The following is a 17,032-nucleotide window of genomic DNA, read 5'->3' as shown; positions in this document are numbered from 1 at the left end:
TAAAAAAACCAAAAGGTTTTTTAAGATGAGTAATTTTATATAAGTTTATTCTACAGTTTCTGTGTATACTGTGTAAGAAACTATTTAGGCAGTGAGATTATAAACCTCAGAAAAGAGTACTCAGGAGTTATTGTTGAATATATTTCTAAAGTAAAATATACCAATTTAAGTAAAAACTTTTTGGTGAAAACTATATCTTATTCTGTAGTTAATGGTTTGTTGTTTGGATCATGGTAATAATGAGTTCATGATTCAAATAATTTAATAATTCATTCAGGTCCATTGTAACAGACACTACCTTAAACCTGATCATAGCTGTGTCACAGTTGTTTTTTCATTGGATCTGTTTCTATAAGGCCTACTAATATCTAGGATAACATTGGTCATTCTTAAAATTTTTTTATGTTAAGTAAAACTTTGGGAAAGGGGATGGCACATTTACAGAGGTAATATCTTAAAAGAAACAAAGGTGTTCTGCTTACTTTGATGCTAGTAAACAGTGGTTACTAGCTTTATAGACTGATGATACAAGTCTTGGGCCCTTTGTGTTTTATCTCTGACGTCTTGATTCCTCACATCATCATTTGATTTTATTTTCAGTTATAGTCCTTAGACTTAACATTCACATGTTCTTTTGATCTTTGCCTTTTTATCGCCTTTCATTATTCTGTACTTTGTCCACCAGTAGTTTTTAGGTTGCAGTCACAGTACTGATTCTTTTAAGCTCTATCATTCCTTTTAATTTTAATTCCAGTCTTGTTTGCTCATTGTTCACTGATACATCTTCACTTTCTGACAGTTGTTGTTGTTTTTTTTTTTTTTTTTACCGGTCACACCATGCAGCATGCTGAATCTTAGTTCCCCAACCAGGGATCAAATACACGCCCCCTGCATTGGGAGTGTGGAGTCTTAACCACTCAGGGACGTCCCCTGATAGTTGCTGTTTATTTCATTGCCTTTGTTCTTGTATTCATTGTTTATTTTCCAGCTTCCTATTAAGTTCAATTTAAGATCATTTTCAACTTTCATGTTATATTGCTGGCAGTTGTTTCAGTGGTTCTGATGTCAGTGGTTTGCTGTTGGTACAGGAACATTAGCATACTTTCCTCGTATTTGTTTCCTTAATAGACAAATTAAGTTGTTGTACATAATGTGATCAGAGTATAACTCTTATTATTATAGGGTTTTTTGGGTTTTTTTGTTTCTGTTAAATACTGGACTGTTCCAAAAACTGAGTCAGCAAATGTGGTATTTGTGTCATTGATGGTGATGGTTTTCCTTTTCCTTCATTGATGGCTGAAACCATTCCCTCTGCTGTTTATTTGATCTGTTCTCTAAAAAAGTTGCAATATGGCAACAGTATTTTCCCTGCATGATTTATTTTAAAAATTTACAAACAAGCAGATAAGTTGATGCCATGTGCCCGTCATCTTTGTTGTTGCTCAGTCATGGCTGACTCTTTGTGACCCCATGAGCTGTAGCATGCCAGGTTTCCCTGTCCTTCACCATTTCCCAGAGGTTGTTCAAATTCATGTCCATTGAGTCAGTGGTGCCATCCAACCATCTTATCTTCTGTCTTCCCCTTCTCCTCCTGCCTTCAATCTTTCCCAACATCAGGGTCTTTTCCAGTGAGTCAGTTCTTCGCATCAGGTGGCCAAATTATTGGAGCTTCAGCATCAGTCCTTCCAATGATTATTCAGGACTGATTTCCTTTAGGATTGACTGGTTGGATCTCCTTGCAGTCCAAGGAATTCTCAAGAGTCTCCTCCAACACCACAGTTCAAAAGCATCAATTCTTTGGTGCTCAGGTTTCTTTATAGTCCAACTCTCACATCCATACATGACTACTGGAAAAACCATATCTTTGACCATATGGACCTTTGTTGGCAAAGTAATATCTTTGCTTTTTAATATGCTGTCTAGGTTGGTCATAGCTTTCCTTCCAAGGAGCAAGAGTCTTTTAATTTCATGGCCGCAGTCACCATCTGCAGTGATTTTGGAGCCCAGAAAAATAAAGTCAGCCACTGTGTCCACTGTTTCCCCATCTATTTGCCATGAAGTGATGGGACCATACACCATGATCTTGAATGTTGAGCTTTAAGCCAACTTTTTCACTCTCCTCTTTCACTTTCATCAAGAGGCTTTTTAGTTCCTCTTTGCTTTCTTCCATAAGAGTGGTGTCATCTGCTTATCTGAGGTTATTGATATTTCTCCTTGCAGTCTTGTTTCCAGCTTGTGCTTCATCCAGCCCAGTATTCCACATGATGTACTCTGCATATAAGTTAAATAAACGTGGTAACAATATGCAGTCTTGATGTACTTCTTTGCCTATTTGTAACCAATCCATTTGTTCCGTGTCTGTTTCTAACTGTTGCTTCTTGACCTGCATACAGGTTTCTCAGGAGGCAGGTAAGGTGGTCTGATAGTCCCATCTCTTGAAGAATTTTCCACAGTTTGCTGTGATCCACATAGTCAAAGGCTTTAGCATAATCAGTGAAGCAGAAGTAGATGTTTTTCTGGAACTCTGTTGTGATCCAACAGATGTTGGCAATTGGATCTCTGGTTCCTCTGGCTTTTCTAAATCCAGCTTGAACATCTGCAGGTTCTTGGTTCATGTACTGTTGAAGCCTTGCTTGGAGCATTTTGAGCACTGCTTTGCTAGCATGTGAGATGCGTGCAGTTGTGTGGTAGTTTGAACGTTCTTTGGCTTTGCCTTTCTTTGCAATTTGGAATGGAAACTGACCTTTTCCAGTCCTGTGGCCACTGCTGAGTTTTTCAAATTTGCTGGCATGTTGAGTGCAGCACTTTCACAGCATCATCTTTTAGGATTTGAAGTAACTCAGCTGGACTTTCATCACCTCTACTAGAATTTTTCATCTCATTTGTCATCTAGATTCTGTTTTTATTATTTACATTGCTTTGTCACATATCTATCCCTCTACTTTTATTCATCAATCCATCTTTTTTATCCCCATACATTTCAGTCACTGACATCCCTTTCCCTGAAGGTGAAACCATTCTTAAAAAGATTTCTGCCACGTTTTCTAGAGTAACTTGCCCTCCACATACGATTTATTCCATAGAACATTTACTTGTAGGACTGTCTTACTGATTCATAGAAATAAGGTAAGTCAGTGGGAAGTACTGTTTTAAATGTGTTAAGTAATGTCAAGAGTCAAGATCATTGAGAGCACTCTCACTAGATGGTTTCACAGGATTTGATAAGAAAAAGTACCTTTAATAAAAAGTCAGTATGTTATAAAGTACTTGGTTTCTTTTTTTTTGCATAAAATAAAAGTAAGATGTAAGGAAATTATAGAAAGTAAGCCAGAACCCATCTTGAGATAGTTTTGAATGACCTATAATGTGTCACTGAAGGAACCAATAGGGAAAAGACCTTTCTTCATATCTTTCCTGTTTTCTTATTTTCTTCCTCCTCTTTCTCTCTCCTTGTCCCTTCTTTATCTTTCCTTTCCTCCCTCCCTCTTTTCTTCACATTTGAGGGAGTTATGCATTTTATTGCACTGATTTGCTGATTGAACAGAGTGAGGAGGTCACGTGATTGGATGGAAGCATCACTGGAGGGCACAATCTCTAAATTAAGAGTTGGGAAATTGTTTCTCTCATGGCCTGGTGGTATTTATTTTAGGATCTGCAGGCTAGACTGTACAATCTCTGAAAACTACTCGGCTGTGCTGCTTTAGTGTGCAAACAGCAGTAGGCAACATGTAAATCAATGAGCATGGTTATGTTCTAAGTAAGACTTTGTGGATGCTAAAATTTGAACTTCATGTAATTTTACATGTCACACGATTTAATTTTTTTAACTGACTTTCTCAACCATTTAAAATTTAGTAACAATTCTTAGTCTACAAAGCTTTTTAAAAAAAGCAGGTGACAGATTTGGTCCGTGATCTTTGAATTGGTAACTCTTTGTGTATAGGGATTAATCTTGTACAGGTTATTTACCAAAATGTCATTATTAGCATACACATTTCCCAATGTCAAGACCTTTTTTTTTTTTTTTAATATGCTCTTAATTAGATGGGGATACAGAATTCTGTACAGCTAATTCCAGGTGTCAGTGAAGTGAGGGAAGAAGAAAAATACTTGATATGGTTGATCCCACTGATAACATGGAGATTCTGGCTTGGCCTTTCAGTCTTGTCTCATCAGTCTAGCTGCTGTTTCTAAGTCTTGGGGCAGAGAAGCGGATCAAATAGAGGGGCCTACTCCTAAATCTCTTCTTAATGGTATTAAACGCCCAAGGTTTGGAGTCAAACCTAGATTCAGATCTCTTATAAGATGTGTGACTAGTTATGTAACTCCTCTGAGCATAATACAGACTTTTAGGATGGTAGTAACAATTAAAACAATAATGGTGGCTAACACTTTTGGCTAACACTTTGTGCTTAAACTGTGTGCTATGCAGTGTTCTAAGGACTTTTTATACATATAGTAACTCATTCAGTTCTCTCACAACCATAATAATTGTATATACCATCATTTTTAAAATGAGGAAACTGAGACACAGGAGATTTTAAAAAACGTATTCAGGGTCACATAGTTACTAAGTGGCAGAGCCATCATGTGAACTTGGACAGTCTGGCCTGAGTGTGAGCTTTTAACTTACAGGGTTTACTATCTTCCAAAGTGAGAGTATCTGTAAAATGCCTAACATGTAGGCATTTATCTTCAAAATATAGATATGTTTACTTTGCTGAATAGAGTGCTACCTGTTCCTCAAGAAGCTTGTGTTCTTGTGTGATGCCAGATATTCCATAAATATGAGATTCAAATTATGGCTTTTCAGAATGCATTTTACTTTTTTCAGTTACATACTATTTATAGGATATTTTTTTCCATATAAGTTTTTTAGTACTACTATTGTTAAGAATTGAAATTGAAATGTATCACCTTCTGTAAGGCAGTATGGTCGACTTAGACTCTGAAGCTGGAAGGCCTCTGGACTCCTGTTTTTATCCAAGTTCTGCAGTTACCTTTGTGTGACCTTGGATACATGGTTTGACTCTGTGTCCCTTTTTGGCTGTAGACTGATGATAATCCTCAGAGTCATGGAACTCAGCTGAGATAACCTGTGTTATGGTGCCTAGCAGTGTGTCCAGTATGATACCAGCTATTCAATAAATGCTAGTACTTTGCTCACCTCCCTGTTATAGGGAGCCTTAAAGATTGGAAACTGAGGCCCAATAGTACAGCTGCTTTGAGACTTAGAGCCAGTTTTCTGACTTCTCAGTCTTGTTCTGTTTTTGGTGTTCACACTTGTTTATGCATTACATTAAAAAGAATTATGTATATGACTTTTTTTTTTTTAAGGACAAAACCCAACATTCTTACTAAAAATAGCTAAATTATTTTTGGTATTTTGAACTTTGAAACTAATCTTTAAAAAATCATATTGATAATTTAGTAAACCTGGAAGCCATTCAAATCACATATATGAAGTTTTAAGACCACTAACATTTCCCCTTTCATATGCATTAATTTTAATAAAGTACTGTTATAGAAAAAATAACTTCCAAGCAACATGATAGAATAATTTTAAAAACCCATCCAATCACATTCAGAGAAATGGCTATTAACACTTTGAAATAAAAAAGGCTAATTATGACAGTACTTTGTAACTGACTTTTACAATTAAAATATCAATTAATGTTATCTATGCTAAATTCAGATCTTGATAATTTTTATTTGTTCCATTGTGTGGATGGATGGTTATCAGTTCTTTTTAGCAATCTCCTATTTTTATGGTATGTCAGTTTTTTCCCAGGCTTTATAGAAACATCGTATTTTGCAAAACTGTCCTATTTCACCAAAAATGGGATCTTTGGTTCATATGGTTGATCCTCGTATTCATTTTTAAGACTTTTGATGTATGTTAATAATTTTCTGCCAGAAAGAAAATGCGTATTTATTTATATTCTCACAAGGGAAAGCTATTGCATTTTTGAAGAAGCAGCAATATGTGGCATAAATCTTATAGATCCTTTTTTTCTCTTTACATGTTGTCACTTTAATATTTTGCACAGTAATATATTTGGAATAATATTTTAATTTTCAGGAGTGGAATTATTTATAACTGCATATAATAATATATCTCAAGTGATGTTCATGCAGTTTTTAAGAGCATTTTGTGGGTTTTTCTTTTTTCCTCTATTTGCATGTAGTAAGTGGTAAATTTGCATGGAACATCTGAAAAACAGAGCGGCAGAATGAATTGAATGTGTTTATTACTGTTTGTCACTTAACTTGATAGTTTAGAGACAAAGTCCTACTTTTGAGAGAAAATTGAAGTTACTAATGTGTCCCTTATTTGTCTTCTTGTGAGTTGTTCCCTTTCTCATGATTAACAAGATGTATCTCACGATTAACAAGATTTAAACTAATACTGTTTGCCATTTAGTCCTACATGTTTGTGAGATAATTGTAAGAACATCTTAAGAATTAAATTAGGTAAATTATTTTTTTCTAGTTATGATTATTTGATGTTTTTATTCCTACATGTGTATTTGGAACCAAAAAGAATAGCTATGAATTATGGTTTTTTTTTAATTCAGTAGACTACTCAAAGTTATGGTCATCTTATAACATCAATAGTAGTAGAAGTATATAGATCTTAAGATTTGAATAAACTGTAAAGATAGAAATCTAGTCCAGCTTCTTACTTGATGAAATAACCCCTTCTTCAGTATTCTTGCTGGGCTTCCCTGGATGGCTCAAATGGTAAAGAGTTTACCTGTAATACAGGAGACCCGGGTTCAATCCCTAGATCGGAAATACCCACTGGAGAAGGAAATGGCAACCCACTCCAGTTTTCTTGCCTGGAGAATTCTATGGACAGAGGAGCCTGGTGGGCTACAGTCTCCTGATTACAGTCAGTTCAGTTCAGTTCAGTTGCTCAGTTGGGTCCAACGTTTGGTGACTCCATGGACTGCAGCATGCCAGGCCTCCCTGTCCATCACCAGTTCCCAGAGCTTGCTCAAACTCATGTCTGTCGAGTCAGTGATGCCATTCAACCATCTCATTCTCTGTCGTCCCCTTCTCCTCCTGCCTTCAGTCTTTCCAAGCATCAGGGTCTTTTCCAGTGAGTCGGTTCTGCAGCCTACAATGAGTCAGCCTGCAACGAGTCAGTGAGTTGCAAAGAGTCGGACATTACTAAGGGACTAACACTTTCACTTTGACTGACCTTGCTAGGTCTTCTGGAACAGCAGTAATGAAACATTCAATTCACATACATTAAGCTTACAAAGTAAGAGGGGTATAAGATTTTGCTCTAAAGAGAGTTTAAAATATTTGATATTCCCATGGCATGGTATTAATGAGGTATTAATGGTACCATGGTATTAATGAGGAAGTTTTAATGACACCTTTTGGGTTCAGGGTAGTATGTTTTGAGCCACTTTCTTGCAATATAATACAAGCTTTGAATATTTTATTTATAAATATCTTTTTAAATTCCCCATATAGTGAAACAGGGAAGGGGGGGGTCTTTTTTGTTCCGCATAGAAGTTCTGTGTTACCTATCAATCAAGTATTTACAGACTGTTGAAACAAAACGGAGATTATATAAAAGAAAGCTGGAATGGTACTTTAGACTCTTCATTTTCTTAGTGTTAATTTTAAAGTGATAACATTTTAGTCACAAAACTTTAGTCACAAAACTCTTAGTCACAAAACTTTTCAGCTGTTGTGCTAAACAATTAAAACACATCAAACAAGCCCCACTCACCAAACCAAAGGAAAGCACATTCTATGAAAACAGTATTTTGACAAGCACTGATACTCCTAGGTCTTAAGAAATAGCTATCAAATATTTCTCCAGTTAAAGGTTTTGTGTAAGTAGCGCATCTCCATTTTCTATACTTTATCTTAATATGCAAGTTTATTACTTCAGTGCTTGACTAACTTTTGCCTTGCTGATGATCTGTTGAGCTTTGTACCTGAGAGCTGTACTAATCACTGTGCTTATTGTTTGAATGTCTGGTACAGGAAGCGAGCAGCTGCAAAACATCTAATAGAACGCTACTACCACCAGTTAACTGAGGGCTGTGGAAATGAGGCCTGCACGAATGAGTTTTGTGCTTCCTGTCCAACTTTTCGTCGTATGGATAACAATGCAGCAGCTATTAAAGCCCTCGAGCTTTATAAGATTAATGCAAAACTCTGTGATCCTCATCCCTCCAAGAAAGGAGCAAGCTCAGCTTACCTTGAAAACTCTAAAGGTGCCTCTAACAACTGCTCTGACATAAAAATGAACAAGAAGGACGGGCAAGGAGCAAGAGATGATTTTAAAGGTAAGTTGTTCTATTTTTAATTGAGAATTTTTTACTGAAAACCAAATTAGAGATTTTCAAAATGTGTGAGGTGTTGGTGTTGTCGTTTGCTTAGGACATGTTTATAGTGGAATTGATTTTTATGTGGAAAAGGGCAGAACTAAATAATAATTGAGTTAATGATTTAACTCTTTCACTATTCTTATGGTCTCTAATTAGAAGCAGATTATATTTCCAAAAGTTCATTTCTTAATGGATTGATTAGAAATATTAAATGTTTTCCACTAGGAAAAATGTATTACGTAGTAGTTAATCACATAAGCTGGCCATGAAGTCAACCAGCTTAGAATAGCTGGCCTAATATCTGGAATGCATTTTGGAACCTGAGCACTATATAGCAGACGGAGCAGAAAGAGGAATTTCTATTTCTGAAGACACAGCAAATGTTGTAATAGTTACCTGAAGAATAATGTTTTTCCTTCTAATTTATTCTTTCTGTATCATGCTCATCTTCTCCCAGGCATTTAGCACACTCATACTGCCAAGAATCATTACCTAACAATGGTAGACTCCATCCAAGCCTTACTTTGCTGTCTAATCACCCAAGTTTTCTTTCTCCCAGTGAAGGCAAATCAGTATTAGAAACAAGCTAATTGAATTTCTGAATGAATGACAGCCCTGCCCAGAGGTAATTCTGTTTTAAAAAAGGAAGCTTTTTGTTTAGGATGTATATAAGTTAAATCTCTATAAAGTTTTCAGTAACGTCATTTGAATCAAGTTTAAATTAGTGAAATGTTGTTGTGTTATAGCTTCTATTCATTTCCACAATAAAGCAGTTCTTACAACTTTATACAACTTTATTGTGTGAATATTTCTATTCTGTGAATTAGTGCACACCTTAGATAAATAAGGGAATGTTGTTAATATGTATAATGTAAAAGAAGGGCTTCCCATATAGCTCAGTCAGTAAAGAATCTGCCTGCAATGCAGGAGACTGGGATTTGATTCCTGGGTGGGAAAGATCCCTTGGAGAAGGAAATGGCTACCCACTCCAGTATTCTTGCCTGGAGAATCCCATGGACAGAGCAGCCTGGCAGGTTACAGTCTGTGGGGTTGCAAGAGTCAGACATGACTGAGCGACTGAATCACCAGCACATTATGTGCATTTTCCCAGTAAATGTGTATCACAAGAACAACAGTTACTGTGAATGTAGGGTGTGCTGTCACAGTTGAATGCAGCAAGCCATTGAGGTTTATAATACAGGATGGGTGTACCCATCTTTTTGGCTATGTGCTTTATCTGGATTAGAGGTACTTAGTGGAATCCCAGGGACAGGGGAACCTGGTGGGCTGCCGTCTATGGGGTCACACAGAGTCGGACACGACTGAAGCGACTTAGCAGCAGCAGCAACAGCAGTGGTTAATCCCAGTCTTCGTGTACTGTTTAAGCTCAAATCTGTATAATTTAGCAGTTTGTTCTTCCAGTCTGCAACACTCTTCTTCGGTCCCCTTTTTCTGGCAGCATCTGTATTCACTGTTGTATGTTTCCACCAGGAATCATGAATGCGTCAATGCCACTAGTACTTTTGAGTGCCAATTATATTTGCTAGCTCTAATTTCAGTTTTGAGTATTGAATAGTTTGCCCTAAACTCTGATTTTGCATGAGAATTTAAGTATAAAATGGTATAGATTAAGAATATTATTCAAATACACATATAAAATATATAGGTATATCATACAAAAATGTCTCAATTATTGTTTTCTCAGTAGAATGCCTCATGATACCCAAATGTTAGAATGTTTATATCTCAAAATGCAGTGTCCTTTTAGCTAATTTATACTTATGTCTGAAAGATTCAGCTTAACATTTTAAGCAAAACACTATGTGGATAAAATGTTGGTACTTTTTATGTAGAATTAGTAGAATGTCAGAAACACTTGAAGATGTTCTAAAGGGCATGACATGTCACCAACAGGGTATGTGGCTCTAGAACGTTGCTGTCCAAACATAAGCCATGTTTACGGCATGCAGAGCGTTAACAACTTTATGATTTGATGATTAGGAAGCACAGTGTCCTGTGTCCTAACTGGATAGTTATTTATAATAGCTACTTACCATGTATTGGTTGCATATTAAGAAATTAGGATTTTTTTTGCATCATCTTAAAAGAACATGTTGTAATTTTTTTCCCATTAAAATAATGGGAAATACACTCCAGTTAGCAGTTTCACACTTTCCAGGAAGAGATTATTGAAGTTTAGAAGAAGATGCCTATGTGTTTTTAATAGAACAAACCTAAGGATTTATTCTTAGAGGGTGTGGCTGTAAAAGAATGTGTTGCCAGTCTGGTATCAAGGACCAAAAATTAGATTTTGTGGTGTGATAAAAATCTGGTATTTTGGTGGTTCAGCATTTGGAAGCTGTTCATTCACTAATCATTTGCATTTTAAAATGTCTTTTACTCTAAAGCAAATATAAAAGTAGAGGTTGGAATCATATTAAGAAATTTTATATGTTGTACAGTACAAGGGTCCATTTGTCATAATGACGATAATTATCTACATGACTAAAATTATCCTTTGATGACAAAGCTGTTATTCTTTTGATTAAAGGGATAGATTAAGATTTTTGTCAATAACATTGTTTTCGAATATATCTTCTTAAAGTTAATAGACAAAATATATCACTTGTTCCCTTTCCTATAAACATACCTGAATAATTTATTCAAAATTACGAAAACTATTTGGAGTGCTTCATTTTTATTTCTGCCACAGTTTGATAATTTTTACTAGCCAATATGAAAAGTGGTCTTGAAATGTTCCCAGGTGGTGCAGTGGTAGAGTATCTGCCTGCCAATGCAGAAGACTCAAGAGACATGGGTTGGATCCCTGGGTCAGAAGATCCCCTGGAGTAGGAAATGGCTATCCATTCCAGTATTCTTGCCTGGAAAGTTTCATGGACAGAGGAGCCTGATGGGCTACTGTCCATGGGTCCCAAAGAGTTGGACATGACTGAGCACAGCACATTTTTTTTTAATTTGTTAAAGAACAGTTTTATGATGTGTAGCTACCTCTATAGTCTTTGTTTTCATAATTTGAAATGGTGATACTAGTTAGCTTATTTTATCTACTAATAAAAAATAAATGATTTTTTTTCTACTCAAAATATGAATTAGTCATGTTTGCCTCATTTATCAGGAAAGCAAACCCTCAGAAACCTACTGATAGACTTCCACTGAGGTCTGCAGACCTGTTTCATAAATCGGTCCCCCAAGTGCGAGTGAGGATTGGAATACTAGTGTTTAGTTTTCGCAGTTTCTTTCATAATGGCATGTCATGATAAAGATTGGTGAATGAATTTGGAGTTAGCTAGCATAAAGTACCTGCCTGGATGTATTAGAGAGCTGGAGGGAAGAGAGCAGTTTCAGAGGATCACATTTCAGATATGAAGTGATTTTAGTCCTTCCTTTGGAGTTAAGACGTAATTACAGTAGAGAAAGTAAGTTAATAAAGCCATGCAAACTAAATTGATATGGCTCAGGACACAAAAGTCTTGGGGTATTAGCAAGCATAAAACATAGACCTTCTTCTGTTAGTTTAGAATGAGATATTGTGTTTGGTCATTAAATATTTCATATCCTTTTAGTAATTGGTTAATCTTACCTGTCAAACATTTGAGTACTTTGAGTAATGCCAGACACGTTTGATAATAATTAAGGATCAGAATACACACACACACAAATAACATGGAACTTTCATATTTTTAATTATCTTTGCCCAGAGTATTTATTCTTCTTTTTGCTATTGATTTGTAAAGTGAAATTTGGTTTTCTACTGTTGTAAAGGCTATTTTCACTCATCTTTTTATTTAATGTAGTTATTTGACCATAGCATTGAAGCACTTTTGCTTATGTATTTTCATTTAAAATACATTTATTTTATTATTGTATCCCATAATTTGTTGTTATTGAAGTTTTATTTTATTGAAGTACTTATAATATACAATAAATTGTTGACTGTTAAAACATTTTCTTTTATACCTTGGGGTTTTCCCAGTGGCACAGTAGTAAAGAATCTGCCTGCCAGTGCAGGAGATTTGGGTTTGATCCCTGGGTCAGAGAGAATTTCTGGAGTAGGAAATGGCAAACCACTCCAGTTTTCCTGCCTGGAAAATTCCACGGACAGAGGCTGATGGCCTACAGCTCATGGGATCACAAAGAGTCAGACAAGACTGAGCACACACTATTTGATATTCATGCAAGTCATAACAGAAAAAGTACTGTTACTGAGGTATATTTCTCAGCTTTGGTAGTGAAAATTTGTAATTATATAGGCTTATTTCAGATAATAGGATGGATTTTTCTGATTTTTTTTTTTAGTTGATAATCAATCATGGAATGAGTACATTATAGTTATTTTAATTTTAAAGTTGTTTTTTTTTTCTTAGTTGAACTTCATGGGAGCTTTATGAAGTGTTAAGTCAACACATTGCTGTATTGTGTGATGTTCCCAAGCATTGGGGTTTGCTACTTTTTGAGTTTGATTGTTTTACATTGTTTTCCGCTTCAGTCACTCAGTACCTTCTTTGAAAAGGTCAAACACTATAAAAGCTCAGATTAAGGTGCACAAAATAAATCAACATTTGAGTAAGATCAGAACTTGGAGTTTTAGAAAATAGTGTGTTAAGGTTCATTTTTGTGTGTGGGCTTGTATTTTTTTCTTGAGTAAGGAAAGTGTGAGAGAAGGAACACATGGAGGTTTTCTTTTTCTAATGTATCTCATGCAGTGGCAGTCTTCTTAAGTACTCATGCATTCCATAATCTCTATATTTACTCTATTCCTCTCAAGGGAATATACATATAGATTTAAATTTTGTCATTAAAGATAACGAGAGTCATAGCGTTGTCTGGTTTTTCTGAAAGAGGATAATGGCAGATATAAAAAAGTCTAATAACAAAAGCTTCTAAGTAGGCCTAAGCCACATTATTTAAAGACAGATATGAGAGGGAGGTAACATGAATTCCAGCAAACTGCAACAGACTTTGTCATGTCTGTAACAATCCATTGCTCCAGATATTTTTATCTCAAAAAGTCCTTGAAGTGTTCTCTTCTTTTTTATTTCTTCTTTGATTTCATTAGCATTTCACCTTGTTAGCATTTTTGTAACTGTGAAAATGTGTAGTAAGTTGAATTCAGTCTGGCCTTTCATGATCTCCTGTCATTTTTGCCTTAGGATATTATTTCTTTATAGGGAAGAATGGATATAATAGAAAATCTTAATAAACTCCCATGGATTTAAATATTACAAGCTGAAAAAACAGTGGTAACATCAGTTTAGGGGAGATAACCATTACTTGTATTTTAAAGACTGAAGTCAAGGTGGAGGAAATGAAAGGCTTTTTGTAAGGATCAGCTAGAGTGCAATATTAAGTAGACTCCAGAACGAATGCTGTCTTATTACAAACAGTGGAAATTTATTTCTAGCTCGTCCAACAATTGTAATATCCTGGATTGGCAGAGAGTTCTGGTTCACGCAGTCATTCAAAGATGGAGCTTTATTGGCAACTATTATCCTCAGCACAATTTTCAGAATCATCCTAGGAGTGTCATCCCATTAGCCAGAGGGAGAAGAGCCTTGGCCTGAAAGTAGCACTTATCTCAGAAAGCTGGGAAAGAAGGAGAATGTGTCCAACTCTGTACCCAGAAAGGAGAGGAAGTAAATTTTGGTGACTACTAGTGGTATGTTTTGGAGAAGGAAATGGCAACCCACTCCAGTGTTCTTGCCTGGAAAATCCTGTGGATGGAGGAGCCTGGTGGGCTGCTTGCTATCTGTGGGGTTGCACAGAGTCGAACACGGCTGAAGCAGACTTAGCAGCAGCAGTAGCAGCAGTAGTTATGTTTCTCTTGTCTGCTTGTAAGTTGCCTTCTTCCCACTCTGTTTTTTAATTACTCTGTAACTATTTCCTGTTCCCGTGTAAGATTTATTCCAGCCTATTACTTGGCTGCATATGGCAGTATCTGTCAACTTCAGAGTGTATGGTTAGTGATAATATTAATTCTTCTCCGTCACCCACAGAATGGTCAACCTGGGGGGGAAAAAAAAGAAAAAACAAGTATAAAGGAAGACTCAGAAAGGAACTGGTTTGGTTTTAGGACGTGGGCTGTTTCCAAAAGAAGACTCTGAAGGAACCTTTCTGAAAACATTGCCTCAGTCCTAGTCTTTTGAAAACAATAGTGAAGTGAGAAACCTCTCAGAAATATGTTGTTGTTTCTGGTCTACAGTGAGGAATGTGATGAATCAGCACATGATATCCTTGATCCATATTTACAGTTAATGGTGCATGTTAATATATGCCATCATTGTGAAAAGAGTTTGAGCTCATTAAGTTTGAGCTGTGTATAAGAATGTATATAGAATATAAAAGAATGAGTAAGGTTGTACTGCTGTTACTAGTACATTGGGAAAAAAAGATAAGCATGTTTTGTTTGTTGAAACAAAGATACTTTTTAAAAATAGTTGTAAATCACAAGTGGTATTTAGTGTAAAATATTTGGCTATTTTGTTTTTCACTAGAATTTATTAAAGCAAACATGCGTGTATATTATAAAAATAAATGTTCTCTCTTCTCCTAATTTTCTAGATGTGACTTACCTAACCGAAGAGATGGTGTATGAAATTCTTGAATTATGTAGAGAGAGAGAGGATTATTCCCCTTTAATTCGTGTTATTGGAAGAGTTTTTTCTAGTGCTGAAGCATTGGTACAAAGCTTTCGGAAAGTTAAGCAACACACCAAGGAAGAACTGAAATCTCTTCAAGGAAAGGATGAAGATAAAGATGAAGACGAAAAGGAAAAGGCTGCATGTTCCGCAGCAGCTATGGAGGAGGATTCAGAAGCATCTTCCTCAAGGATAAGTGATAGCTCACAAGGAGATAACAACTTACAAAAGTTAGGCCCTGATGATGTGTCTGTGGATATTGAGGCTATTAGAAGGGTCTACACCAGATTGCTCTCTAATGAAAAAATAGAAACTGCTTTTCTCAATGCACTTGTGTATTTGTCACCTAATGTGGAATGTGACTTGACGTATCACAATGTATACTCCCGAGATCCTAATTATCTGAATTTATTCATTATTGTCATGGAGAACAGAAATCTCCACAGTCCTGAATATCTGGAAATGGCTTTGCCACTATTTTGCAAAGCAATGAGTAAGCTACCCCTTGCAGCCCAAGGAAAACTGGTCAGACTGTGGTCTAAATACAGTGCAGACCAGATTCGGAGAATGATGGAAACATTTCAGCAGCTTATTACATACAAAGTCATAAGCACTGACTTTAACAATCGAAATCTAGTGAACGATGATGATGCTATTGTTGCTGCTTCCAAGTGCTTGAAAATGGTTTACTATGCAAATGTAGTAGGAGGGGAGGTAGACACAAATCATAATGAAGAAGATGATGAAGAGCCCCTTCCTGAGTCCAGTGAATTGACACTTCAGGAGTTATTGGGAGAAGAAAGAAGGAACAAGAAAGGTCCTCGAGTGGACCCACTGGAAACTGAACTTGCTGTTAAAACTCTGGATTGTCGAAAACCACTTATCCCTTTTGAAGAGTTTATTAATGAACCACTGAATGATGTTCTAGAAATGGATAAAGATTATACTTTTTTCAAAGTAGAAACAGAGAACAAGTTCTCTTTTATGACATGTCCCTTTATACTGAATGCTGTCACAAAGAATTTGGGATTATATTATGACAATAGAATTCGCATGTACAGTGAACGAAGAATTACTGTTCTCTACAGCTTAGTTCAAGGACAGCAGTTGAATCCATATTTGAGACTCAAAGTCAGACGTGACCATATCATAGATGATGCACTTGTCCGGGTAAGTTGGGCTACTGTTTAAAAATTAGTACTAGATCCAGTACCTAATGATGGGCGTGCTGTGATACAGTTCAGTGAATTCATTTTATAAGTGACTTTTTGGGGATGTGGGTGAATGTATATGATACTATATAGTATAGGAACGCATTGACTTTTTTTTATTGTAAGTACTATACTTTTGTTGTTGCCCTGTCCAAGTTTATAAATGTTCCACAAAATATTGATTGTCTTGTATCATGGTTAACTCTCTCTTTGAAAAAGAATAAATTTTCTAAATTTGACAACTAACCCCTGAAGTTTTTTCATTCAGAAGAGAAGTGGATGTTTTAGAACACAGAACAAGGGGACTTGGGAGATACCCGATAATAAGTATGAATGTTAAGTCTTACTGGGGAGAAGTGGTAGGATAATACCACACCATAAAATAGAAGTGGTGTCTAAAAATTCCATCGTGTAAAATTTGTGAGGTAGATGAAGTGACCCAGCCTGGAGCACGCTGCGAGTGAGCGTCCCTGCTGGGTCACCCTGAGTGTCCCTGTAAAGCACTGCTGGGCTGTGAGTTTCCTCCCACTTCAATGTACATACGGACTGTGCAGGGCCTTAGAGTTGGTTGGCACTTGTGGGAAAACAACTATTCCAGGAATCTTACAATTAATGGTGCCTGTATAATCATTCCAGTCTAGGGAGAGGGAGAATGCTGAGAATACATGTACCCTCTTTCAGATAACGTTGCTTTTTGTTCATTCTTTACCTCCACAGAAAGTAAAAATTTACTGTCCTCATTTAAGAATATAAGCCTGGCTAGAAGACAGAATCCAGATGCCAATCACATGTACCAACATTTACATTT

General features: G+C 36.2%; 1 protein-coding gene and 1 long non-coding RNA gene across 7 annotated transcripts in view; one reads left to right on the top strand and one right to left on the bottom strand.

The window, feature by feature from the left end:
- The window catches only part of UBE3A (ubiquitin protein ligase E3A), a 119,126-nt gene that overhangs the window by 79,582 nt on the left and 22,512 nt on the right, over positions 1-17,032 (top strand). For 4 of the 5 annotated variants that reach the window (XM_027521036.1, XM_027521038.1, XM_027521037.1 and 1 more), the window contains 2 exons: positions 8,011-8,315; positions 14,937-16,183. In XM_027521036.1, coding sequence (XP_027376837.1) covers positions 8,011-8,315; positions 14,937-16,183 — 1,552 coding nt within the window. Of the gene's footprint in view, positions 1-8,010; positions 8,316-8,837; positions 8,983-14,936; positions 16,184-17,032 lie in introns of those variants that run through there. The other variant, XM_027521039.1, reaches the window with a different exon arrangement.
- Positions 14,215-17,032, bottom strand: part of LOC113879504 — a 139,920-nt gene continuing 137,102 nt past the window's right edge. For both annotated transcript variants that reach the window (XR_003507342.1, XR_003507343.1), the window contains one exon: positions 14,215-14,381. This is a non-coding gene — a long non-coding RNA (uncharacterized LOC113879504). The remainder of the gene's footprint in view (positions 14,382-17,032) is intronic.

Source organism: Bos indicus x Bos taurus, chromosome 21 (assembly GCF_003369695.1).
Source record: "Bos indicus x Bos taurus breed Angus x Brahman F1 hybrid chromosome 21, Bos_hybrid_MaternalHap_v2.0, whole genome shotgun sequence".
Taxonomy (NCBI): Eukaryota; Metazoa; Chordata; class Mammalia; order Artiodactyla; family Bovidae; genus Bos; species Bos indicus x Bos taurus.
The sequence above is the reverse complement of the archived record's forward strand: the minus strand, read 5'-3'. Positions and strand labels throughout refer to the sequence as shown.